The sequence below is a fragment of the Falco peregrinus genome, chromosome 3 (assembly GCF_023634155.1).
Source record: "Falco peregrinus isolate bFalPer1 chromosome 3, bFalPer1.pri, whole genome shotgun sequence".
In the NCBI taxonomy this organism is placed as follows: domain Eukaryota; kingdom Metazoa; phylum Chordata; class Aves; order Falconiformes; family Falconidae; genus Falco; species Falco peregrinus.
The window spans coordinates 40,917,354-40,944,772 of NC_073723.1; the positions used below are offsets into that span (position 1 = coordinate 40,917,354).

The following is a 27,419-nucleotide window of genomic DNA, read 5'->3' on the forward strand; positions in this document are numbered from 1 at the left end:
TAAGACTATTTAAAAATATGAGCAGTGATAGTCTTGGAGGTTATAGCCTCAGAAGGAGGGTATAAAATCACTCTACTATACAGTGATTATGCACTATAAAATAATGTTGTGTGTTTACACAGTTGTTGTTATCTATAAGGTTATATTCTAAATTGTCCCAAATGCAGAAAAAGAAATTATAGGGACCCCATCCTCTATCTTTCCCGGTAGCATTTCTTGCATTTGTGCTTAGCTCTAGAGTTCAACTCAGGGTCCACTGGCTTTGGAACCAATTGTGAGACTGGGTAAAACACCTTTAAAGTCAAAGTTCAGGGTGCAGCCAGGCTCCCCAGCCCCGTGAAGGTAGGTGGGGAGAGGAATCAGATGAATAACAGATACATCTTTGTGAATAGTGTAAGGTTTCTGAAAGGAATATTAATTTAAAAGCTGAAAGTGTAAATCAATTAAAAGATTCACCTGTAAGCAGTTTGCTGAGTCAGCAGTGAGGAAGTTCAATTTTCACCGTGTAGTTGAAATGAGGGTATTAATTACTGGTAATATTTTTTGAGTCTTCTTGTGGTAGTCGTTTTATTTAAAATAGTACTTGCACTACTGGGATTAGAGGAATCCTTTCTAGGTAACTGGAAATTAATTTTCATCTCCTCTTTAATTTATTCTCCATTCTGAGATTAATTTAATATGTACTGCAAATGGATTAAGCATTGAACTCTTGATTTCTCTTGGGATTACTAAATCAGTTAACAAACAGGTTTATCATCCCTAGAATGGAATGCCATATGGCTCAGGTTCACCCATGTTGTTTTCAGATATATGCTAGAAGATTCAAGTATGCTATTAATGTGAAATTACACATTTCAAGCTCATTTTTCAATTTATTAATAATAAGAAAGAGGTTTTCCTTTTCTATCGGCAAACCAGGTACTCATGTTTCCAACAAATGCTTCATCGTATATGAGAACTAGCAAACTTCAGACTTAATTCTGCACATTTCCATGCACAGGAATATCAGCAAAAGTGATCAAATATGTATTTCTGTTTCCAAGCAGGTTTAGGATTAAGATGTTTTCTAAAAATATATTAAAAATTTTGAAATGTAGACAAATTGTCCCTAATTTACATGTCAGTGGAAATATTTACAAGTAATTCACATAAATAGATTTACGTATTTTTAATGTTTACCCTGACTCCTATTGATATTAATGATGATACGTACATGCTTTCCTTGTTCAGTATAAATGTTGTCCAAGGCAAGTAGCTGTTTGCAAACTATAGAATGCCATATATGCAGCTAAATAGATAAATAAATACATTCCACTGAAGAGCAATCAGTCACATAAGAGTCATTAGCACAGTAACCATGTGGCTGCAGGGCAATTTAAGGTTATTTAAGCACAGGCTGCCACTGTAATTATAAGCCATCACTTGAGGCAGTGCTGCTACTGCAAGAAGCTGTCCTGCCCTTCTTCTGCCTCCAGCATCTCCTTCTCGTGAGCATCACTGCACTGTCCTAGACGTGCTGGTGCTGGCGCACAAGCAATAGAGCGGCTGGAGGGTACAAACAGCAGCTGTAGGTAGGAGAGAAAAGAACTACTGGTGGTGACAGTTCTGACATGGGCTAGTTTAAATTATTTGTGAAATAACCACCTAAATTATTTTATCAGGTAGGAGTCAGAAGATTGTAGTGAAATAATGATTGTGCAATAACGATTGTGCTACTATTTTGAAGGAGCAGCTGTTCCTCGTGGTGTGTGGATCTCCAAAACTTATTTGTTCGTGTTCTGTATTCTGTGCCAGCCACAGTTTTGCAGTGCAGGTTTGTACCCACTTAGAAAGAGTGGGAGAAGAGGAGCACTTCAGATCTGCATCGTTTCTAAATAAAATATACAGTTTCATTTGCAGTTACAGTGGAAAAAAGATACTGCTTCTAAAGCCTTACTTTGTTTTCCACTGCAAAATATGTTAATGAAAATTGTCTACACGTCAAACATTCTAGAGTAATGAGAATGATCTTTTTTTTATTTTCAGCACCAAAGGGAATACTCCATCTCTCTCCTGATGTTTATCAAGAGATGGAAGCAAGCCGCAACAAATCAGCCCCTGGTACCACTGTAAGCTATTTGTCATCCAAAGAAATGAGCCAGACTTCTAGCTCTTTCTTCAGCATATCTCCTACAACAAATAGCACAGCTACGATTGCCAGGGAACTTCTCATGAATGGAACGTCCCCAACTGCCGAAGCCATAGGTCTAAAAGGAATATCTCCTGCTTCCCCCTGTTCTACAGTGCAGCCTTCAAAACAGCTGGAGTATTTGGCAAGGATTCAAGGCTTTCAGGTATGGGAGGGGGAAAATGAAGCTCTTCAGCCAGAATCATAGCATTGCCATCAAGGTTTCACTCTTGCCTTCTTGAATGTGGGCATGCATGTAACTTATCTTGTAAAATTAGCTGGTGTCCAAGGCAGTTTCTGGGTCCAGGAGATACAACCCTGCACCAATATACATGTCCCTCCTTCTCTTTTTTGTTCCTTCCTTCCATTCACCTTACTGCAGGCCATCCTTCTCTCCTTTGTTTATTCTCCTTAAATAATTACAGGCTTAAATTATGCTTTTTACTTGCACTTCTTTGAGAGTCTTCACCTCTTACCATTAGAAGCTTTACATACTGCTCTGGCGTTGGTTCCTCTCTTTGACTCTGATCCAGAAGGTACTAACGCACGACTTTAACTTTGCGTTTGTCTTCTGGGCCGGGTCGTTAAAGCTGTTACTCTGCTTCCCACCCTGTACCTCTTAGTTGCACCCTTAGAACAATGTTTTGATCAGAAGGTGCAGCCTAGGAGCAGACCTGGTGTCAGAGCAATGTAGAATGTTTTTGATGTCACAGTCAGTGCTAGAGAGTTTACGATGAACCACGCTGGGTCAGCACATGAGTCCTTCAGCACTGGTAACCTGTATCCAGCAATGGCAAATACCCTACATTTCATAGGACAGTGGCAGCCTCTGTAGCACATCCAGTCATTTCTGCAGTGTGGAAGATGGGAAAAGGAAGCCTCTTCCTGATCACCATTACATGCAAAATTACACATGCATATGGGTAGTAGCTCTTTTTACTCTGTTGCACCATCGGAGGACAGGACCAGCTCTGTAGAAATGCTTTTTCCTGTCATAGGTTTTTGGTTTGTTTTTTCTTTTTCCTTTTCAGAGTTGTGAATTTGTTTCGTTTGAAAAGTTGGTTTCGTATATTCTAGCACATGTAATCTGATCATGTAACCAAATTCTACAAATGGGAGGTTTCTGTTAGAATTTTTGCATGCCTGATAATGACTTTTTTTCATCAAAGCCCATGTAATTTACAAAGTATTCAGTTGTTGGAAGTGATTTAAAAGAGGCTGCTGGAATTCGAGAAATAGTGTCAGATGTTCTGTTGGCATAAGCAGCATAGTTAAATTACATTTGCATACATCAGATATCACCAGTTGTGGATTTGACCTAATGCTGTTTCTGTCTACAATGTACATTCTGCTCTCTTTTGGTCTTCATTTTTAAAATGTCATTTTTGATTCATTAGTTTGAATGTCTCTTAATGCAAGAAACGGTAAAAGCCTAAGCCTCACCGTAGTAGAGTTAAGCTGCTAATAGGAATTCAGTTTTCCTGAGTTCCATTTGTTACCTGCCTGCAGTAGAAATAGATGAATTCTGATGAAAAGAAATTCAGTCTGTGAAGTTTTCACTGCTCACTTTCACATCTTGTCAGACTGCTTGTGTCTACTACTAACACTTTATTTTCATAGAACTGATGCACAATTTATGTTACTGTTTTGATTCTTACTTGCCTCCAGTATGTGGTTACTGTAAAATGATTAGTTGTGTTTGTCCTGTTTTTTTTTTCTTGCTTTGATTCTAGATGCTTATGTAGAACTTGTTTTTAAAGGGTCTTACCTTGAGCCAAAACATATAGTCCGTTTTATCCGTACACTAGACTACTACTTTTTACTTGGCTCTGATACAAACCAAGGGGTTTGGTAGAGAATCTCTATTATTAACACCTGTCCACTGTGTATGTAATCGATGGTTTTACATCATCCTAGCATGCTTTTTAACACCTCGCTTGAATAAGCCTGGTATTGATGTGAAACTCTGCCGCTGCTGGGTGGCTGAGCTGAGGTGCAGCAGTAAACAGAATCTCTGTGGGAAATGGCTTGGTGGCCTGTCAGGTGCATATCACAGGTCTCTTCACCATTTCAGCCTAGAAAGCTCTTTGTGTTTTAAGAGTTTAAAAGCAGATTTCTTTACAGGTTAACTTTCTCAGGCATATTTACCAAGTAGAAAACTACTGCATTTGCAAACAGCTAGCTTGTTTCATGTTTCCTGAATGACCCAAAATGATTTTTAAACTGTTAGCATGTATTTGTATTCTGGTCCGGATGATAACCATAGTTTTGTCTTTCATTGAAGAACGTATACATTCTGTTCTGTTACAATGTATTTTTGAATTTTTTAAAAAATCAATAAATACTCATATGATGTTTCATTTGTAAATGTAAAAAATGTTATTTGCTTATTTGAATGGTTTTTTTGAACTTCTTTAGCTGCAGGGGACATGTCTTTAAAATGTGGTTATTTAATTTAAATTCTTCTAAACTGTTTCTGTATGATCTCAGCCATGTTCTATTGTAAGCCCTTAATATTAAGAGTTATTGGGACCAATGTATGGAAAAGTACTAAAAATTACATTTTTATGCTTTATGGCTTATTACTCTAAAGATACATATAATTGACAAGCAGCACCTCAGTGTCACTGAAAAACAGGTGTTTAGCTTGGATACTTTCAAGGCTCAGGCTTCAAATTACCAGTGATAATTAAACACAAATACTTCAAGCAAGCCTTTACAAACTCTGAATAAAGCATTTTTAGTGCTTGCTTCATATTTATGAATACGATCTACCAGTTAATTGCTTTGCAGACTTTGCCCGGAGATTGTTTAAAGGAAAATTCAGCTTTGGTAAAATTGTTTTTTTTAAGTAATTATGTGGTATTTTGGCCATTGTTTTGTAACTAGATTAGGAAAGTTACAGTTATTTTTACTGACCATTTAAGTGCAGTAAATTATTCAGAGAGTTTGTTTAAATGGAAACATTTTGAGAAGCTGTTTACACATGAATAATTTGAGCCTCCAGTTTTTACTGAGGCAGAACTCAAGTTGCAGGTAGTCCAGCAGGGAATTCCCCTGGGAGTTTCCATGAAGCAAAGATCATAAAAATTAAAAAGCCATGATTGAGTGCCTACAGTCAGTCCCGGTACGTGGCTCCAGCCATACTTGGCTTGCTGCGTTGGCAGGGCTCAGAGATCTTAACTTTTTCTCCGTGGTGGCTACATAATAAACCTCACACAGGATTTAGTTTCTCTATTATTAGTTTCTATATTTTTCTATATTTATTTCTCTATTCCTTTGATTGCAGTGTTTACACAATTCATATTCCCCCACTCCCCTCCCCACATTTGTTTAGTGGTTAACTGTTCCATTTTATACATTGATGGATTTAAATGTTTTATTGTTGGGCATTTCTAAATGTTTTTCGTTTCCCCAGCCGGTAGCAAAGGCACATGTTTCTGAGAGACGGCACACACAGGAGGAGTCCTGCTGGATGCTCTAGAGTCAGGATTACTTGTGGCTCACACATCCCAGTGCGTGGTTTTGAACTGTCAGCAGAGCTGGGCCTAAACTGAATTTCCATGGTTGTATTAGGGTTGACACTGAGCTCAAACCTTTCCCTACAGTGGCTTTAAACAAAACCAGCACTCGTTTTGCTTTGTTGGAGGGTGGATTGGGAAATCAAGTCTAGGAGTGCTTGGATCTCACTACTGAGATACACATGTAAGGAAAATTTCAGGGAAATTCAACCCTTGGTGAATTTCAAGGAAACAACTATAGTTTTGATCCGGTCTGTATGTAACTGCAAATTTCTTGGAGCAGGTCAGATTCTGAAAAGCACCTAAATACCATGTTCAAAATCAGTACAGGCACTGTGGATGCAAATAGCAAGTCATTTAAAGCTGTAAAATCATGTAAAAAGGTAGACGCTTCTTGGGACTTTCGTTAAACACCTATGCAGATTAGGTACCTGACTTGCCATTTGCTTGTAAGCCTGGGCACCCTGCGTGGTGTTTTGCAAATCTGGGCTATTGCCCCACACTGTGAACTCATTGCCTGAAGTCAGTCACACCTCTGAGACGCCTGTCTGGTGCCGTGTTGCCTGGTGCAGACACGTCCTCACGTGCTGTGCGGTGTCATTCTGCTGTGATTGATAATGGTACTTTCCTTGGTGTCTGCTCACTGCTTCTGTTGAAGGAAATAGTCACTGACAGAAAGAGTAAAAAGGGGGAAGTCTGGCTTCTTCAGACTTGGCGTAGTGTGTGAAGCAGCCATCAGTTGTAGGTCAGGCTGTGCTGTGACCATTTGGTGGTCTCTCTCGGATTTAGCTGTGGCTGCTAACGAGTGCAGCGCCACGGGGCTGGCGCCTGGCTTCCCAAGGAAAGGGCGGTGGGTGACCTTCGCATCTTCCTGCCTGAATTTGGGAAGGTTTGTGAATCCCCACCCTGTTTTACCTGAGATCTCTTTCTCTTTGACCAATATTAAATTTGCTGTCAGAACTTGATGACAGTGTTCATGATGGTTAAATAGTTCCTGCTCTTTTTAATAATGAAAAGTTTGGGCCTGGAAACTCTTTTCTCAAGCAAATCTAGACACAGCCATGAAAATCAGATTTGAGTTCAGTGGGAATTTCTAATACAAAAGGAATGAATAAGGGATTCAGGGTTCAGCCTGAAGGAAATAATTGGCACATAAATTATCCTCATCACATCAGAACTTTCATATCTTGAAATTTGATGCAATTGCCTTTATCTTCCTTCATTAACATTTTGCGTCCAAGTATGCCAACTCATTGATGATGGCTGAAATAACAATTTCAATTAATTGTTATTTTTCCAAAGCAGGTCACAATTAAGAAATGTTGCTTATTTAGATAAATTAAAGTTCATTGGACTTGCCTAGACGGAAGCAGCTTTCTTTTCATTAGTTCTTGTTTATTACATGACCCAGCAAAATATGAATACTGAATTTGCAAGAGCTCCCTGGAAGTCTTCACATTAGCTTTTTCCTTCCTCCTCTCTTACCCCTGATGCTGTTTTTTACCTCAATAAAAGCAACAGCTTATCCCTTTTCAGTTTCTCTCTTTCTCTTCCCACAGCAAGCAGGATCTTTTTGAACTGAAGTTTTGTTGCTCTTTGCCGTCACACCAGGATCTTTTTTCCGATCTTCAGTATAACTTAGGACTGGAAAACTAAGGCCAGAATGTTTACTTGTACAGTTGTATCTCTGAAGGCAACAGACTGACACACCATTTGTGGATTTGGGCACCAGGATTGCACTTCAAAATTTTCCATAAACTTGTCACATTCACAAAAAAAGCCATCATAAATAAGGAGAACGCTACAGTTAAGATATTTACCGGTGTCTTCAGCTCTTGAAAAGCATGAATCTCTGAATCAGCTTTGAAAATTGCAAGAATTCATTAGTACGGATCGCAAGGTTCAGGAGAAAAACGGGCAGGAAAGAAACCCCAAGCATTCCCCATTGACTTCAGATTCAAATAGCTGCAGTAAAGGGAATGATGAGAATTTTTTTTTTTATTGTTCCAGTGAGTAGAAGTAAGGTGAAATAATTTTGATAAATGCTCAGTATGATGTCTTGTTCTAACCAGAACCTCCCTGCTGAGGAGGCCAGTGGGAAGAAATTAAAACAGACTAACAAGGGTGCTGTGATTGAAGTGAAAGCTTCAATAGAGGGCTTTGAAGCAGCGTGTTAAAATGAAGCTTCTGTGGTTTTGCAGAAAATCAGTGGGCATTTCCTGTCTCTGGGTCTCTGATGGGCTATAGACTACCTTTCCATCCCTAATGTCCTGTCTCAGTTTTTACAACAGATGATCTTCTCGTTGTTTTCATTTCCATTCCTCTTTCAGGATAGAAAGCACAACTTCTCTTTGCTTCTTTCAGCCTTTCTGGTGGCTCACTGCTTTGTGTAAAGTGGCCCCCCACTATGTTGTTCACCTTCAGTCTGAGCCTACAGTACAAAAGTTTTAGTTAGAAGTTTAATTGTTTTGTGGTGATTGTGTTCAGGTGATCATTTATTTAGGGGTGAAATGGAGCTGAGCTGTGGTAAACTGAACAAAACCCAAACCATCTCTTATGAGTCATGAATGGCTGATGTGATTTTCCTCAGATTACCCCGAATCACTTTTTTTTTGGGGGGGGGGGGCAGGGGGGAACCCACAAGTAAAATTTTACTGTGTTTTGGAGGGAAGGGTTCTATGTACCAAATCTATTATAATGAATGTAGTTGTAATTATAGTTAGTTGTCAGAGTGTATTTTGAAAGTTCCCTGCAGATGAATTAATCAAAAGGTACATTTTAGCAAGTCTGCAGCTAAAGCCAATGATGGAGTGTAGCAAGTGCTAAAAACTAGAATGTAAACTGGGAAGATACTGTTCTGTCCTTGAATGTGTCAGCTGCAGAAAGGTTTGTGGCCACTGAGAGCTTGGGACTGGAATCCCAGCAAATGGGCTAGTTCTGAGGCATACAAAAGTCTTATCAGTCATTCAAATTAGAAAACCTGAACAAAAAAGAAACTTTTGAAATTACCTCAGGCTTCCTGGCATCATTAATATAAAACAAATTTGAAGGCTGTGTCGGCAAACTGTCTCTATATAAATGTTTCTTTGAAGATCCTATCTCCAGAAATCTGGAGAAGTATGATACTAAAAAATTAAGGTGTTTGTAGAATTATGTTAGAGAATACTTTGGAAATAAGGCTGTTAAAGCAAATATTGCTTCATCCACATTTGAGACCAAATCCCCTATAATTCTATGTATATAGCTGTGCATCTAGCCTCTCCCTCAAGCCATTGGAGACTTCAATCCTAGCAGGATTGACCAGACTGCAAATATTAGTGAAATTGTTCTAAAATAGCAGTGTACAGCCAGGCCCAGAGGGAACTGTGATGATTCACCATAATGTTAACACTCAAAAGGGTGGGGGGAATTAATGACATTTAAAAATAAGTACCCAAGAAACCCCTTGAAGTAGCTGGAGAGTGACTGTGCTGCCATCTATTACCAATACCTACTTCTGCAAAACAAGCTGTGGAATTTGGTTCCTTTTGGTTCCTCTCATGGTGCCTTGGGTCTCAGTCAAGTGTACTAGTGCTGTACTTGCTCATTGGTGAGATTGGTTTCTGTGGAACGATGTGTGGAATGATGTTGTGCTGTGTCATCACTGAAGGTATTGAAACCTGGCCGTTTACAGAACGGTATCATCTTCCTGTGTGTTTGTACTGTGCCATGCTCAATGGCCAGTACAATAATCTCAACAGCAATGGTTTTCTTCTTACCTGTAGGGAGTAGAAGCACCTTTAGAAATAGCTGTCAGAGTCCTCGTTATCTCAGTTTCTCTCTCTTCTTCATACTTTGTTTTTTCTAATGTGAAGCTTGCACTTTCACCAAATAACAAAGTATTGCCTGATGTTCCGATTACTATCGACTTCTGTTGTGGATTAACCCCGGTGGGTAGTTTAAGCCTCACACAGCTGCTCTCTCCCTCCTTCCTACTGGGATGAGGGAAAGAATCAGAAGGGCATGAGTGAGAAAATTCATGGGTTGAGATAAATACAAAAGCTGTGTGTGCAAGCAAAGCAAAATAAGGGATACATTCCTGCTTCCCATCAGCCGGCAGGTGTTCAGCCATCTCCAGGAAAGCAGAGCTCCATCACATGTTACAGTTACTTGGGAACACAGGTGCCTTAATGCTAAATATCCGCCTTTCCTCCTTCTTTCCCCAGCTTTTATTGCCAAGCTGGATGTCATAGGTGTAGGATATACCTTTGGTCAGTTGGGGTCAGCTGCCTCAGCTGTGTCCCCCTCCCAGCTCCTTGCCTGTCCCCAGCCTGCTTGCTGGTGGGGCAGTGTGAGAAGCAGAAAAGGCCTTGATGCTGTGCAAGCACTGTTCAGCAATAGCTAAAACATAGGTGTGTTATCAACGATGTTTTGGTCACAAATCTGTGAAGCTCCATCCCAGCCAAAACCAGTATAATTCCCACCCCTTATTCCATACCATTTATGTCATGCTCAGGTCCCACGCTATCCAATAGACCAGGGGTCTCAAACTTTTTATCCAGGGGGCCGGCGCGCGGATGCAGTGGCAGGCAGTCATCTGCGGCTGCTTGGTTTCCCCCCCAGCCCCGGCGGGGGGGGGGGGGGGGGCGGCGGGGCAGGCGGGTTCTGTAAATACCGGGGGCCAGATTGAGGACCCTGGGGAGGTGTATCCAGCCCACGGGCTGTAGTTTGAGGACCCCTGCAATAGATCCTCATTAACCAACCCCCCTTTCCCATCCTTTGATATATATGCAGATATCATTCCCTTAGACTAGGGGCCACCCTTTTAAAGTCTGCAAAATGTCCACTGAGTCCATTTAGTCCATGTTTACTCCATCTGTTATGGTAAATATTTAGAACAGGAGTTTGATGTTGTTACTGAGCACCAAAGTCAGCTCAGGTTGGGTCGCTGTTGCACTTTCACATCCTCTTGTGAGACTTGCCCTCTGTTGGTTCAGATGGTACCTGCTATACTTCCTGTAACATGCAACAAAAAATCTGGGTTACAACAGTTTAAAAGTATATACATTACAGTCTTCATCCCTTGTCCCTTTGGACTAGGCCATAGGGTTTAGCATTGCAGTGAACTCTTACCCTTGCCTCTTGTCCCAGCATGGGCTTAGCCACAGGCCCACAGTCAGGGCACATATGCTCCAGTGTGGGCTTGTCCACAGGCCACTGTCCCTTAGGGACACAGATGTACCTGCTCCAGCATGACCTTACCCATAGGCCGCGGTCCCTTCCAGGGAGTACCTGCTCTGGCATGGACTGCTCCACGGCCACATACACTTCTGAATGTGCCGGCTCCAGCATGCGCTTACCCACAGTTACAGTCCCCTAGTCTTGAGTTTCAGCCTGTCCAGTACAGCAGCATAGGAACAGCAGCAGCGCCCTGGCCACCTGCCAGCTCATTGCTGTTATCGGTGTGTTCCCAGGCAGAGCAGAACAGGGTGATAAGGAGGACGGGAAACAGCAGGAGCGAAAAACTGCCACTAACCAGCACTAGACTAATCTACAGTGAAGCCAGCCAGCCCCGTGGCAAGCCCAGGAGCCTGCCAATTAGTAGCTAAACAGCTATAAATTTGGTCTAGCATACTCTGATCAGATCTGTTATTTCAAACCCCTCATGCCCCACATTGGATGCCAGAAGGGACAGGTACGGGTGAACCCCAGGGACAGCTCAGCCTCACGCAGCAGCTCACTCATTCCCATCCCGTGGGATGGGGGAGAGAAGCAGAAGGGTAAATGTGAGAAAGATTGTGGGTTGAGATAAAGGCAGTTTAATAGGTAAAGCAAAGCTGTGTGCACAAGCAAAGCAAAATAAGGGATTCATTCACCACTTCCCACCGGCAGGCAGGTGTTCAGCCATTTCCTGAGAGCAGGGCTCTATCATGCGTAACGGTTCCTTGGGAAGACAAACTCTGTAACTCCAGACCTCCCCTTTTCTTCCTTCTTCCCCCGGCTTTATATGTTGAACATGACTTCACATGGTATGTGATATGCCTTTGGTCGGTTGGGGACAGCTGTCCCCGCTGTTTCCCCTCCCAACTCCTTGTGCACCCCCAGCCTGCTCACTGGTGGTGTGGGGTGAGGGGCAGAAAAGGCCTTGGCCCTGTGTAAGCACTGATCAGCAATAGCTAAAACCCATTTGTTTAAGACAACTACTATTTTTGTTGTCTTAAGAGGGAAAGAAGTTTCCTCCAAGGAAAAGCAGCAGATCGGTCAGGATTTTATTGATAATTTTAGTGGCATCTCTGATCTGCACAACACCAGGGTACCTATTAATTGAGAGTCCTTACCTGGGTCTCAGAAACTTGCAGGTATCCTGCTACACTGAAAATCAACTTTACACCTAATGGTTATGTTATGTGGGAAAGAGCTTCAAGGTCTCCAAATCCTAATTTATACATGAATAGCCAAAAGTAAGAAGACGCTGGGAATGTGAAATAGACGGAGAGATAAAACAGAACAAGCTGATAGCAAGAACTGTTCTTGAGAGAGAGTGCTTCATGTAAAGATCTAAGCACCTGGACTTCATTGCATTCTGGTTTATAGGGCTTTTTTAATCAACTGACTTCAGAGGGAAGGTAGACAGTACCACAGTTGATGGCAGTGACCTGGGGTAGATCTACAAGAAGTGATTTTATTAGTTTCCATTTATTTCAGAAATGTTTCTGTGGACTGTAGACCATCTAGTCCACATAATCCTATTTTTGACCTCAAAGGAAGTCAAAATACTGGTAGTCATTCTGCAAAAAAATAGCCATAAGCATCATTCTCATATCAGTTTCCATAAGGAAAGGTAAGCAAATTTGGAAACCTAGCATATTACTTCACTGAGACTACTGCAGGAGGTAATATTTGTTGCAGGAAGAATGTTTCTGAATTAATTCAAGAGTATGCAGAATTAGGAAAATAAATGAAATCTAGCTACAAGGGGCAGTACATTTTCTAACACAAAGTCTCCAACCACCTGGCTTCCAGCCCGAAATCTGTCCAAACTAGCTTTCTTCTATTCTGGCCGTTGTTACCTTTCTCCCTTTTACAAGGAAGAAGGCCCTTTATTCAAGTGCTGCTGAAGTTTTGCTCTTCTGGCCTCCAGAAACAGTCAGGTGCTTCTTTTTTTGTTTCAGTTTCTAAAAGGAAAGAAGGTAAACGGAGAATAACTGGCTAATGGCATTGCATGGGTCCCCAGGTGTGGTGTGGATGTCACCTTGGTAACATTTTAGCTTTTCTCCTTGGCATCGTGCAAATAACAATTTGAAATCCTCCCACGTATCCCTGCCCATAACTTAGTCTGTGGAAAGAATGTGAATTATATTTTCATAACCAGTTTTAGATTATAGGGGGTTTATGTATGAAAAAGTTTAAAAGCTATCAGGATCTCTCAAAATAATGCAGCCAGCACTAAACACACCAGGCTGCGTTCCCTGCCAGAATCTTTCTAAGTAAACCTTAATGGGACTTGATAACTTAGCTACGGACCTTGGCTTGGAATACTGCCCAAACTTTGAAAGACTGGAAGTTTCAGCTGGCAAAAATGTGAAGGTGTGGTGGTGAATTCACAGCAGACCAGGGTTTAGTTTTAGTTACAATAAGGTAACTCAGCTCTCAAGCAACAACACTTAAAAAGAGAAGCAACAAGAAAAGGCGAAGAAAGAGAAAAGAGACAAATCATAGATTATTCCTGTTTGTGACTGATGCCAAGGCTTTCAGAGACCCTTTTTTTGGCTGTCGCCTCCTTCAGTCTTGTTCAGAATTGGGAGCACAATGAAACAGGGTAATTTTCAGAAGTGAAATGGTTGTTTCTTGTCTAGATTAGGTGGTTCTTTGCGCATACTGCCCCGTATCTCGCTTAGTGCACAAAACCAGTGTCTGCACCAGTGTCAGACTTCCCAGCAAGCTCAGGCAGCTGGTTTTATACTCAAAATTTCACAGTGATCCTGTTCCCTCTTCATGAGTGCGGCATTTGGGGCTTTCACATGCAGTTCGTAAAAAGAGAATAGTTAATATTTGCTTCACTCTTCACTTCAGTGACAACCTTCATCATGAAAAAGAGTGTTAAGAGCATGTTTCCATTCATGCTGTTACTAGAAAGCTATTTTAAACCCAAACAATTTTCTTTCTCTAAACTAACCAAGTTCCTCTCTCATCTCAGTCAGTTGTTCAGGATGATGCCCGAGACAGAGGTTCCTCCACAAATGCTCTATACCATGCTTGTCCTCTGTGTATGTTATTAGCAGAATACAAACTCTTGCACCTCCCTCCTATTTTTTAGGCCGTGTGATGAAAGCAGGAGATCCCAGGGTTGCCAGTTTTTCATATTTCCTTTGACTGTGAATGATAAAATTAACTTCAGCTCCTCTCCCTGAAAATACAGTACTTACCTGAATAATTATGGGTTGAATGGATCAGAGGCAGACAAGTTGTTTCTGCCAAAAACATGGCAGCTATAGTTTACATTATTTTTTAGTGCTTTGCAGTGTTTTAATTTCTGAATAATTAGTTTATTAATTTTTATCATGGTTTTATTATTCATTTTTGGGATGGAATATTGTATTCAGTGTTTTAATTCACTGTAGTTAAACTACTGTCTACTAGGTCTACAAAAAATAAGTATCTTTCTTATAGAATAAAGGAAGTGAACAGGGTAGCAAGGTACTTTTCAGTGTTAAGTGTGTTTTTTTTATAGAAAGCCATGCCCCACCTTCTGATTTCAGCTTCCCTATCACAGGTCTGAAACAGGTCTCTTTGCACTTTTGAATGCCAGCCATTGGAAATAGGGTTGCCTGCTTTGCATGTGCTCCACAGGAACACTGTCTTTATAAATACATACCTGGGTTAAGTTTTAAGAGATGGAAGGTAAACAGTAAGCACCTTAAGTTTTAAGACATGGAAGGTAAACAGTAAGCACCTTACTGTACTATCCTGTACGCTGCTGCAACAGCAGTGATGTTAGCTAATTTTCTCTTAATTAGAACCAAACATCACATCCAGAGGTAGGACGGAGCTGGGTCTCCCTTGCTTGACTAAGCATAATACATGGCCAAACTTTCCAGATCTCCTGCACCACTGAAACAGGAGCTCTGAATTAAGAGGGTATCTAAATAGCATGAAAAAAAGGACATACAAACTTCTTTGGCTCAGATGATAAACAGATGATATTTAGCAGATATTTTATATATTCTCTTTGGGAACTGGATCAAGTAAGTTTTTTCACTCTCATTTGTACTTCACATGGTTTTATAGATGTCAGTGTCTGCCTTACTGTAGTCAGGACTGTAAAATACTACCACAGTAACCTGTGACAGTGCCTGTAGTCTGCTTGTTATGTATTTATGGTACAGTAATGGTTTATTTCTTAGTCTAAACCCTGGGACTGTATCTTAATGAAGATTTAAGACTATGATACAGCTGCTATTCAAACTCTGTAAGAGAAGCCTGTTGGAATAGCTCAAGATTTACTGCTGAACTGTCAGTCTTCAAGCTACCAAGTGTCTTTACCCTTCTGTGCAGTAGCTACGGTGGAAGCTTTGCCCACTGCTGTGAAGCAGACACAGCGATTAATGAACCTGAGGCGCACTAATCAAACATATGTTTTCTTGACACAATGATTGTGTTATATATCACATCCGTATGTACAGGCCTTTATCTTTCCTTAATGATCTAGCAAGGGGGCTTTTTTAAATGTGGGTGTTTTTCATGCACTCCTTAGATTTGTTCCACAGGGGGTGACCGTTAAAAACATCTGACGGGCATGCAGTTAGCCAGCTCCCTGCTGAGATTAGTAAAATACTATATTTAGTAATAGCACTACATCAAGGAACTCCAACATTGCAGGAAACAGTTTGATTCAACACTTTTTTTCTGATTTTTTGAAAATTTTTTTATTGTATGTCTTTTTTTTTAACTGGAACAAATTTTTTCATCTTGGTCTTGTTTTTTATATCTATGCTTCAACTTTTCATAAAAGACTTTGTTCATACAATGGGATTTTTTCATCAGTTTTATTTTATTGTTTTTACTGTATTCCTGTTCTGCTCTCACAAATGAAATATATGGAATTGTAAAGCAGGTAGTAAGAATGTGAAGTGGCATTTGGAATCTCTCTCATGCTGCTCCATGTCTGAAGAGACTAGTTATTATTTGTTAGGAAAGCTCGATGGATAATACAAGGATTCACACTTTTAAGTACTAGAATACTATGCCATGAAAGCTTCTGAGGAAATGGTTGAAACGAGCAAGTATAGTGAATTTATTTTCACACCAGGAGAGTTTCTTCAACAATAAATATGCATGGAACAGAGTTTGAGCTCAAACAGAATTGTTTCATTTCTTTTAGTCAGTGACGTGACCAACAGTAGATGGGCAACAGAAAGAGGAAGATAAAAGATCAATATGGAAAAGGCAAGAATTTCACTGGGAAGCTAAAGAAAGAAAAATGTTTTATGAGACTCTTGTCCAAGTCAAAATTAGTATTTTAACATCTGATTTTTGAACCCATTCTGGTTTGCTTGTCACTGTAAATCCAGAGCAACCTGTATAAAATCTTGGAAATTATTCTGTAAATTCAGGACTAAATAGGGTGCTTTCCCTTTAAAGGGCAAATTTAAAGGAATACCATCCTTTGTTCTAACAAAATAGTCTGGGCTTGTCAATCCATAAGATTTGTGCATTGCTGAACATAATGGCATTTTATTACCTAGTTTATTTCTGTCTAGCATTCTAAGACTCCTGCTGATGCTTTGACTCAGAGTAGTTTCTGGTCTGGAAACATGAACTCCAGTGTCACAGATGACTTCTTTCTTTTGGTAATTCATATTATTATTTTAAGTTATTAAATGTTCAAGAGAGAAAGCGTTTGGCCAGACGGAAGTTGTGTTTCAAACTGTGAACATCTAAGCAGCAGTGTGTGAAAATAGTAGCTTTTATTTTTGCTCCCCTCGGTCTCTTGGTAATGCACAGTTAGCTCATTTCTAACAGCAGTTGAGTCTATTGTAGTTAAGCTTAGCTACTATGTAGTAGTATAACAGGTTTCTCACCTTCCTTGGTTGTGATAGTAAACGACAGCCCTTGTTCGTACAAAAGGATGGATGCTCAGATTCCGCAGTCCCCACTGAAGACCAGCAGTCTATCATGTTTTTGAAGTCAGGGATGTTGTATTTACAGAGTAATTTATGCAGATTAACTATGGCCATTATCCGAAATGGCATATTGATCCAGTGTTTTTAAGTAGCTTATTGCAATATTTTTACAGTTTCTATCAGATCACTAGCACATAGAGAAGTGTATTAAAGCTAGATTCAAGAGACATTTTTATATAAATATGAAATAAATGGGAAATTTGGAGCAGCACTGTGATAGAATTAACTTTACATGTAATGTCTTATGTGGTGCGATTTAGTTTTTCCTTTATAAAATAACATACAAGGTTGAGAATTTTGACTATGCCATTCCACATTCAGTTGTAACATTGTAAACATTCATCATCGTATGTCTTCCTTTATATGAAGCTATAAATGTCCATCAAAATATTTGCATCTCTTCAGTAATTTAAAATATTAAAAACAAGGGCCAGATTTCAACATAGTTGTTGAATTGTTTCAGACCTTTGCATACATTTCTATATACATACACCAGTTAGTAGTACCCCTCCATACATATTCATACCATGCAGCTTGTTCTTGACTGAAGCAATCTGTGAAAAGGATATACAGTTGCATCTCATGCGAATATCGAACATGAAAGCATACATGTATGAGTAAATCTATGGCATGTGCTTGTGGCAAAACTTAATTCTACAATTTATTTCATTATTTTGATGCCTGAGATGCACTTTGCATTTTACACATGGAGGTTTCATGCCCTGCCCACACAGCACAATGGAGCGCTGTGCTTGGGATTCCTGAGCTGGTTATACATGATTTATCTCAGGTACTCCACGTATGTAGTTACCCAGGAGAAAAGCTAGCAATGCTGTATGCTTTTTCCAATAAATGAGCAGGCTCACTTAGAGTTATTGCCGGGATCTTGTTGTTGTGGTAGCACTTTGTGGTGTGAGACATACCTTGGAGGAGAATTACATGTAAATCACTCATAATAGTCTGAGGCTGGAGTCCTGCATTTTACTCAGAAACTTCCACAACCCTTAGTAGAAATGTCTGTTATGCTGGCCAGTATTTTCCAACCAGATCCTAATGCTGTTCTATAAAATCTCTGCTTATATGTTATCCAAATAAAATACTCTGAATTTTAATGAGTGAAATTTCATTGCTGTTTAATCCTTAAAATGCACTGAGCTGATTTGTGAGTGTCTCTTAATTACAAAAAATTAAAGCCTGAAAATTAGGTCCTGGACATAGATAGTAATTATTTTCGTAACTGTTTTATTTTTATCTTCATAATGTATGAAAAGGGAAAATGACCAATTGTGGGTAGGCCAGAGGCCGTAATGATGGGTTATAGTCCCAGCACTGCCATTCGCTCCTGCTGGTGCCAAGTGAATTTGGATGAGTCATTTAATGTCTGTCCACAAAGTGTCCTTACCTGCCTAACAGAGTTATTGTGGAGATGAGCTGTAGTTAAGCACTCTTGACTCTTAGGGCACTGAAGAACTTAGAGGTGTTATTGTCATTGTGAATCTCAGTAATGGCCACATAATCACCGTTGACCACTTGGCCAGTCTTCAGTCACCACTCCTTGGTCGCAGATACTGAATCAAGTATTTGCCATGCCTCCATGTTCCCCTGCCTAAGACGATATGATACTTTTAAATCATTTTTATAGACATTTAGGTTTCTCCTATACTTAGTCGTAATAACGTGGACATATAAACTGAAATATTTGCAATATACTGATGACCAAGAACCTAGAAGCATCTGCTGCTATTCAGACTATTTGATAACTATTCAGATACTACCATTGCTTTCTGAGTGCCTATTTTGGACATCCGGCTCAAATAGATAAATACCTAGCATTCTTGGTTGACAAAGGAAAAAAACAAAACAACCCCACAACTTTGGATCATAGATCAAATCTGAAGAAGAAAGGAATAAAATAGAGAGTTTGAGAATGTAGCAGCTGGACCAACAAATAACAAAACAGAATTACTGGGAAATTACACATACTCGTGTGAAATGTAAAAGAAATGGGAATGTTTCTGCTGACTGGACAACTCTGTAGACTAGAGATTTGATGGAAGGGCAAAGTTTGATTTTGTCACCCATTCAAAGCCCAGTCTTTTGGGTTTTATATCACTATTCATATAATTAACATATAAAGTGTTTATTTTGCTTCAACTGAAAATCTTCAACAGGGCAAGAGATAATCAGAGGACTGTTGTCTAAGAAATTACAAAGTAATGGCCTTGATATATTCAGATGAGGCGAAAAGTGCATCATGAAATTCATTCGGGAAAGTTAAGCCTAGAAAGATACCAAAATTCTGAATTTATTGCAATTTCTATGTGGGACTCTAAAGCGGATGTGGACCAAATCTGCTATTGCAGATAGCAGTGTCATGTAATACTAATTATAATTTTTCTCCAGATACCTCCTGTTCTTTCAACTTGTTAGCCTTGCTTTATTCCAGGGGACTTTAGTGAAGTGTAACCTTATTCATATTATTTGCATTAAAAATAAGCTTACAAATGTGCTATGCAGTTCAGAAAGTGCTTCTTTTCCATATCTCCGTATGTGCTTTAAGACATGTACTTTTCTCTGTCACCAGATTTTGCCCCTTTTGCTATGTCATATTTGCAGTACAGAAACATCCTCTTTTTCTGCCCCATTTCTCTGCATCGCATTCCCACAACACGTACTCAGCAGAATATCTAGCTTGCAACCAGATACCACAGTTGTGGAAGCTTGATAAGTCCTTGTCATAACAGTAGTCCCTGATGTTTAAAGAACTTCGGTTTATATTTGCAAGCCAAATTTCATACCTTCATACCTCTTTCAATTAATCAAAGTTAAACCATTGTATATGTGAAGGGGCCTCTTGTGGTTTCTAAGTAAGTAGTATGGCTTTTCTGGCAGAGAGCCACAAGCAATTTAGTAGGCACATATTGTGGGGGTTGAGAGGAAGAGAGACAAGGATAATACAGAAAGCTTTAAGAAGGGCTGAGTGAAATCAGTATTTCTATACACAGTACAAGAACTTTACATTCAGTATCTTAGTTTTGGCTACAACAAAACTGTTTTGATGCCTTGTCAGTAAAGTAATTCCGAAATCCAGCACCGACTTGGTTTCCCTCTCACTCAGCCAGTTTAGCACTGCTTTTGCTCTAGCTGAGGTATTCCCAATTTACACCTGTGGCAGAAAAGAGGCACAGGGGATTTAATATGGACAGTGTGCAATTAAGTATCATATGCGTCACTAAATCATTTCCACAGGAATAACTCTATACAGTTCCTAGTTGTCTTCAGAAATAATAAAGTTTGATTGTGTAGCCTAAATGTCAAGATGAGGCTTTATCATGTAACTTTTGCCTGAGAGCTATACAGTTGTAAATAGATACTAACATAAAAGGTCTGTCTCCAGCAGAGCTGATCTCTCTTTCCATTTCTGACAGGGGTCACATAGCCAATGTAAATTACCACCATAAACTAAATTCCACCTCTCCTGTAGAACAAAGTGCTTGATCTGCCTGTCTAGAAGCCAGAAGCTATGCAGAGAACTGTAATAGTTCAACAATTCAGCATGAGTGGCAACCTGTTCTCAATAACAAAACACTGGCAACGTTCACTTTCATTTTGTTTCAGCGTACTAAAATCCCCTTTCTTTAGGAGATTTAAGAACTATCTGAAGGGTACCTGAAGACAAGGAGAATAGTTCAAGTAGAAACACTACCTTCCTCTGTATTTCATGCAAGATTCTGGTTCAACATGCACATCTTGACATCAGTAGGGAACAAGTTGCTCTTAGAAAGGGATAGTCTAGACATCTCAAGAATAATGTGAATTCTTCTCCATTTTATCTGTCATTCAAATTCAAATATACAACATCAGCCACTTAAAAAGAATTAGTGGATTTTAGTAGAAATGGAATTACCATTGAAAAATTTAAACTATTAATGCCAAGTTTTGCAGGTAGAATGATTTACATGGATGTTTTATAACTAAGTTACACAATGCTATTAAAAATTACATCTAGGCTGGAAACTATAACTTGAAATTAGTTTCTTATATAGATACAACATCTTGAATTCAGTCTCAAAGGTCTCAGAAACTGAAGAACACAGCACTTGAAAAACTATCCAACAGACACATCACAGAAAATTTGGCCCCAGTTTAATATGTGACTACCTAGAATATTTTAGACACTCCTTGTTTTATATTAAAGATGAATTCAATGTAAATGTTCGGAATTCTTCTTACAAACTTGTTGAAAAGGGACAGTATTTTAGCATGACTCCCTTGTACAAACCTGGTGTTTAGCAGATTACGTATGTTATTCTGTTATAGGTACACTACAGTGATAGACAAAATGGCAAAGAGTGTATGACCTGTTTGACACTGTCTCCTGTGCAGATGACTTTCCAAGGTATCGGAAGCTCCATTGAAGCCAGCCATGACCAGGTATAATACCTTCACCCCACACTCTTGTAATTTTATTAATATCTAGTAAGGCCAGAATGTCAGCATTAGTAAATTTTAAATATCAGCACATCCTGTGCTTTTCATATGGCATGTTCTTCTCACTGGGATTTGCCTGTATTGCCATAGTAAAATCCTGATTAGATCTAAAGAGTGACCCAAAAAGGAGACAAAACTATACTGCCTTTTACATATTTTTAAGCCATGTTAGGAAAGCCTGAAGAGCTTGCTTTGCTTTTGAAGTCAGATGTAAGGTTTCTGCAAAGTTTTTGTTTGATTTTATGTATGTATCAGGTCTTGTCTGTCCTATTTTTACTAGAAGATTATGGGTCGCTGGGAAAGCTGAGAGATGAAGCCATCATCTCTAGATATCATCTGTCACAAGAAACTGGTATTTGAGAGAGGAAAGGGATTTTTAATCAGACTGTGTAATATTCCCGTTTTATTTGTCTGTTCCTAAAATGTTTAATTCAAGCTTTTGGCAAAAAGCCAGGAGAAAAAAACCAAAAAACCAAAACCCCCAAAACTCTCTGTTAATTACTTATCACCCTGCTGCTTCAGATGGGAACTGAGGGGGACTTCCATTCTAGTCTTCTTGTCCTCCAGCACTCTTATGTATAAAAGCTAGACAAGACTTTGATACTCCTAGAGTTTTAAAACCAAAAAGGAAACAAGTAGAAGAAAACATTAAACTGAAAGTACCTTGCACTTTTCAGATCTTCAGTAGATCGGAAAAAGTACCATTTTTACTTGCCTTTGCAGGCTATCTTTAGATTGTACTGTGTTCACATTTACCATACAATTTATCAGACGGTCTGAGATTCTCTAAGGAAAAAGGAAAAGTCGCCTTAAGAATTATCAGAATTAGTAACTTTTGGGGAAAAGTTTCAGGCACTCTTAGCCATATTTTTGATAGGTGTTTTCTTTATTGGCAGTTTCTAAGTTATTAACATAAGCTAAGCCCATTAGTTATTTACATGGTAACATGAGGATACTTCCTGTCCTCAAGTGTTTGGTGTTTTACAGTAATGGAGAGCTGTGGTAAGTGAGACCATACTTTGACATTCAATTCTCATTTCATCCAGCAACTCGTTTATGCTGTTCTAAAGTTGCTCCATTTTTCTTTCAGTAAAGATTGCCTTTTAAAATTTAGGTATAACTCAAATACAATATTTAGACTTTTCAATTAATTTAAGGTGATCCCTGTCAAACTGGTAACAGCTACATTCTGGGCTACCAGCCAGGTTGGCCTTTGTCTTAGCATTTATGTAAGCTAGAGTATGATATGTAAACAGAAAAAAGACTTTGTAAACAAAAAGCACATTTAAACCGTCTGAATAATTATATATTTAAGACATCTAAATTAAAAAGTGTTATTGAGCCTTCGAAGCCAAGCACCTAGAAATCAGGAAATTCCAGATTATGTGCAGCATTAGTTTGATCCCAGGTATACCCACCCATTCAGTGCTCCAAACGGGACATTCTTCTGGCAGGAAAAAAAAAATGCGTAAAGTCACATACATAAAGAATGTATCCTAGCATGTGTAGAAATAGGTAGAATTAAGTTTGCTTGGGCCATTATGTAGCTAGAATATCTTAATCTGGCTTCAATTTGAAGTTTAAAAAATGTTCATCATTGGTTTTAGTTAAGTCATTTTCCACAGGGTTCTTAAAAAAGGAAAGAAAAATGTTTTATTGTGTGATGGGGTACTGGTTGTGTTACTGAACCCACATCACTTGTGCAAAGATTTCATCTGAGCTGAGAGCAAAATAAAATAATCATCTAAAAGCCAAATGACAACCAGTGGGTAACAAAATAGATCCACATACTGGACACCATTCACAAATTTCTGCTTGTCCCCTTCCTAAATTTCAAAGGAATTCCACTTTCTGGGGAAGAGGGATGCTGTTAACTGGTTGTGTTTGATAAGGAAGGTGGCAGGACTGGATTGAAGCTTTATTTGCCATCACCTGAATAAACAGAGAAAAATTAATCAGCAAATAAACAGAAAGCTCACCAAGTGTTTGTCAGGCACTGGAATTAATTAGTATTAATATATATATAATTATATATAAATAAATAAATAATTAACTGGAAAAAATTAAAGCTCTTAATGGACTAACTAGAACAAAAATCCCCTTTTCTTTCTTGTTCCTGTAGGATTGGTATGGTTTTGCTTGGTTATCTACAATTCCCCATACAGAACTGCTGTACCTTTCTTAAGCTGAATTATCTACATCTTAAAGTTTCAAATGAAATAAGTACAAGATAGCCATATGCTATAAAACTTAGGTTCTAGAAACTCTTCTTTAACATATGCAATCTGTTGCTTTTAAATCATCTCTTTTGTAGTGTGTGGTAATTGGGACGGACTAGTCACCTCAAAGCCTGTGTTTTCATGGGAGGCATGTTGATTTGTGTCAGCTATGAAGCCTGACATAGTTTGACCTCAGGATCCGTCCACTTCTGTGCTTATGAAGATATTTTTCCTCATGTTCATTCTAAAATATAGATTTGATAATTTCTAGGTTTTTAAATGGAAAACTGTCTGAATGAGACTCTGGAGTAGTTTGTGGGTGGGAAAGTGATGGAATCTGTTGGGTGAGAATGTCTAAGAAAAAACCTGTATACCAGATTTGTCACTATATTGTAGCAGAAGAACCATAGCTGACCATATATACCTTGATCAAAAAAAAGAAACAGAAATAATATATATAGAAAAAAAGAAAAGAAAAGAAAAGAAAAAGAACAAGAGGTTCCCAATGGCATCTCCAGCACTATAGTCAACCTTTGAGATTGGGCTTGTCCTTTGTTATGTATCTCTCTACTCACATCCAGTGGGAGATTGTTACCCAGCAGATACCAGTGTGGTTACAATCCTACATAAATATATTATCTTGCTTTTTCAAATATGCCAAGACTTGACACAGCAGTTTTTCAAGTCACTTGGTCTTTTCCTATACTCTGTAGGGTGTTGTCATTCTTTAGATTGCTTTAGCTTGTGGTTTTAATGAGTTTAATTTTTTCCCCCACATACTTCATTTGAGCAGTTTCAGATTAAAATAAACATTTCATACTGTTACACTAATTAGAGTGTATTTCAAATGTGTGATTGACAAGGCATATCTCGTTTCATCATGAAGCGCTATTGTGGAACCAGTTGCTGGGTCTATCCTTTTTCTTTTGGCAAACAGTAAAAAAGGGAGAAGTTCATAAAGTACCACTGCATTCTAGCCTGCCACATGTTTTGTGGGGTTTTACATTCAGGTATGCCAACCTCTTTAGTAGAAATTTAATGGGGTTTAGAATATTTTTTTCCTCAGTGATTTCTTTTCTATTTTCTGTTTCCCAGTGCCTGACCATAGTTAGAAATATCTCTTTCCTTATGGCCACTATTCTTTGGGTTTTTTTCAGTAGAATGTAGCTACAAGAAGCTTTTAGTTAAAGTGGTCACCACTTTCTAGTGGCTTTCTCAAGCAAACTTGAGTTTGTCCTTAACAGTAATGAATCCTGGTACTTTTTGCCTTACTGTGGCCTGGAGAAAATGTATTCTCAGGGCTTCTGATGGACTTTATGCATGGAGTGTGAAGCTGAGGAATGAATTGAATGTGTGCAATACAAAGTAGTAGAAAGGAAGTCCAGATAGTTATTCTGTTTGCGTCACTAAGACAATTCAAGGTATGAGGAGTGGGAGACAAAAAAAGGGAAAATTCAAAGATAGAGGCTATATAAGCAAAAGCAGGTGGAATGGAGCAGAAAACTAAGAAAGTGCAGGTAAATGGGGCAGTAAATGTCTAAAGGCCACAGAAGTGGGATAAAGAGAGAAAGTCAGAGCTAAGTGGAAGTGGGTGCTCAAAAACCCCAGCAAAATGAATAAAGACATCTTCTCTCCTGCTTAGTCTGAAAGTCTTCGAGAGTTCTGCCTGCTTATCTTCTTAAATTATTGAACACTTAGCTGCTTGCTACCAATACAAATAAATATCTTTCAGCTTTAGTGAACTGGGTTATATGGACAGCTCTTTGAAGTCTTGAGCAAAGACATGCCAAGAACTTTTAGTTAGAAAATACAATGGTATCACAGCAAACTATTGGAGGAAATAGAGATTTCTATTTCCCATAAAGAGTCCTAGTCAATACCATAAAGTTGTTAGAGATGTACCTCACTCGGTACAAATTACTGGATTCCCTATAATGGTAGCTAACTTAAAATTTGATGGCCTGTGTCATACAAGATGTCCTGTGATGAAGTTTTGTTCTAAGAAGTGACACTTCTATTTCTGCTACATCTTGAACAAGCCAGTGCAAACTCAGCTTCCATGTTTGCATGTATAATTTGGAAACTTGTAATGTTACCGTCTTTAGTGGCTTTGTAATGATTGCTGTTTTTCTGAATGCTTCATCTCTAAGTGACTGTAGAGTTCTGCTTCAGGGGTATCATACCCCTATGGCTGTCATAACTGTGAAGAAAACCTTGGAAAAAACATCTTGGGTGCATTCTTAAAGCTTGCTGAACAGCAGCCAAATTGAAAGTATGAACATTCATTTTAAAATGAAATTAAATTCAGTCCTGGTGGTGAGGAAGAACAGATCTAGCCCATTTTGAGATTTTTGAATGCTTGCCATGGAGTACTCTGCCTGTACAACTGAATTTTTAACCCCCAGTAACTTGATGTTCATTGAGGGGTGACCAGTTTTCTACTTAAATTTCAGAAGACAGATCAAAGACCAGTGGATTTTCTTAAAGTCTCATTACTTCAATACTTTTTGATTATTTTGGATGTTTTAACTTATGTGTGGTTATTTGGAGCTGGCAATACTGCTCATTTGTTTATTATTGACTTCTGCTGTTTGCTTAACCCAACAGTCCCAATGAGATGTGCTGTTAAAGTGATGACAATGAATCTTTTATACTTATATTTTTAGTTCATGTTTTCTTAATCCCATCCATTATATTTGTGTTGTATATTAGACCATTGTTTTTAGAACTCTCCTACATGTTACAATGCATAAAATAGAATACTATTATTTTCTAGGACGGATAACAATTGTGTAATGTCGTATGTAATCTACCACTATTATCACTTTTATTCTCAAGTATAAAAATAGCTGGAATGAGAATAGGCAGGGGCGGAAATTATAGAAGTGGAAGAGCTACTGATGAGATAGACTTGATAAGAGATTCCAGCAGGGAGGGGCTGTACTGAAAGGAAGATGCCATGCTCAGCAGTTTCAGAAATCACTGATGGACAGCTTGACAGACAGCAGTGACAAGCGACCTGAAATATTGTATGAAGCAAACCATCACTGTTGACGGGCAAGCAGGCATTTCTGGGCAGGGTTAAGGGATTATAGTGATGCCCAGAGGTGAGCAGTTCCTGATGTCACTTGAATACAGCAAAGGTGGAAGTAGTTCTCTAGGGACAAAAGACCTCAGAGATGGGTGACAGGCTCGAGGGAGGGTGCTTGAAGCACGGAAACTCAAAGTTTAAGAAGAACTTTACCTTGTCACAGGAAATACATACTACATACAAAGGTCCACATCTCTGTATTTGTTACGGTCTGAGAATTGTTTGTAGAACATGCTCAGGAGGCAGCATCTAGGCAATTTATGCCAGCCAGTCACTGACTGACTTATCTGTAAGAAAAACAAGTGCCAAAAAAACTAATGGTGTAGTCAGTGAATGTGCAGAGGATGAGAATTTTTCCAATGCTGTAAGCAAAAAAGAGGATTGGGATTGGGGTTTTTTTTAGATACCTTTCCACATCAGAAAAAAAGTTTATTTACTGGACACTACATTAACTCCTTCTTAAAATTAATTGATCTAAGGCAAAATTAGTATTTTCTAGATGTTCAAAAAACACAGTGGCTGTTTGTGTCCTGGTCATAGCCAAAAAAATAAGAAAATGTTAAGACTTTCTTTAAAAAAATATATGTATTCCTTTTTTTTTGGCTGGTGTTATGTGCTTCACTTGTCAGCTCATTTCTACTTGATTTACTGTAAATGCAGTTCTCATTCCTTTGTGGTGGTTTCTTGAGTAAAATAAGAAAACTTTAGTTTGACTCAGTAAAAATCTAGCAGTTTTCTCCAAGCTTGGTGATTCCATCACTGTCCCTT

General features: G+C 38.9%; 1 protein-coding gene across 5 annotated transcripts in view; it reads left to right on the forward strand.

The window, feature by feature from the left end:
• The window catches only part of STAU2 (staufen double-stranded RNA binding protein 2), a 177,226-nt gene that overhangs the window by 92,671 nt on the left and 57,136 nt on the right, over positions 1 to 27,419 (forward strand). For 3 of the 5 annotated variants that reach the window (XM_005229883.4, XM_055800861.1, XM_027791960.2), the window contains 2 exons: positions 2,026 to 2,333; positions 21,171 to 21,284. In XM_005229883.4, coding sequence (XP_005229940.1) covers positions 2,026 to 2,333; positions 21,171 to 21,284 — 422 coding nt within the window. Of the gene's footprint in view, positions 1 to 2,025; positions 2,334 to 21,170; positions 21,285 to 23,463; positions 27,254 to 27,419 lie in introns of those variants that run through there. The other 2 variants (XM_055800863.1, XM_055800862.1) reach the window with 2 other exon arrangements.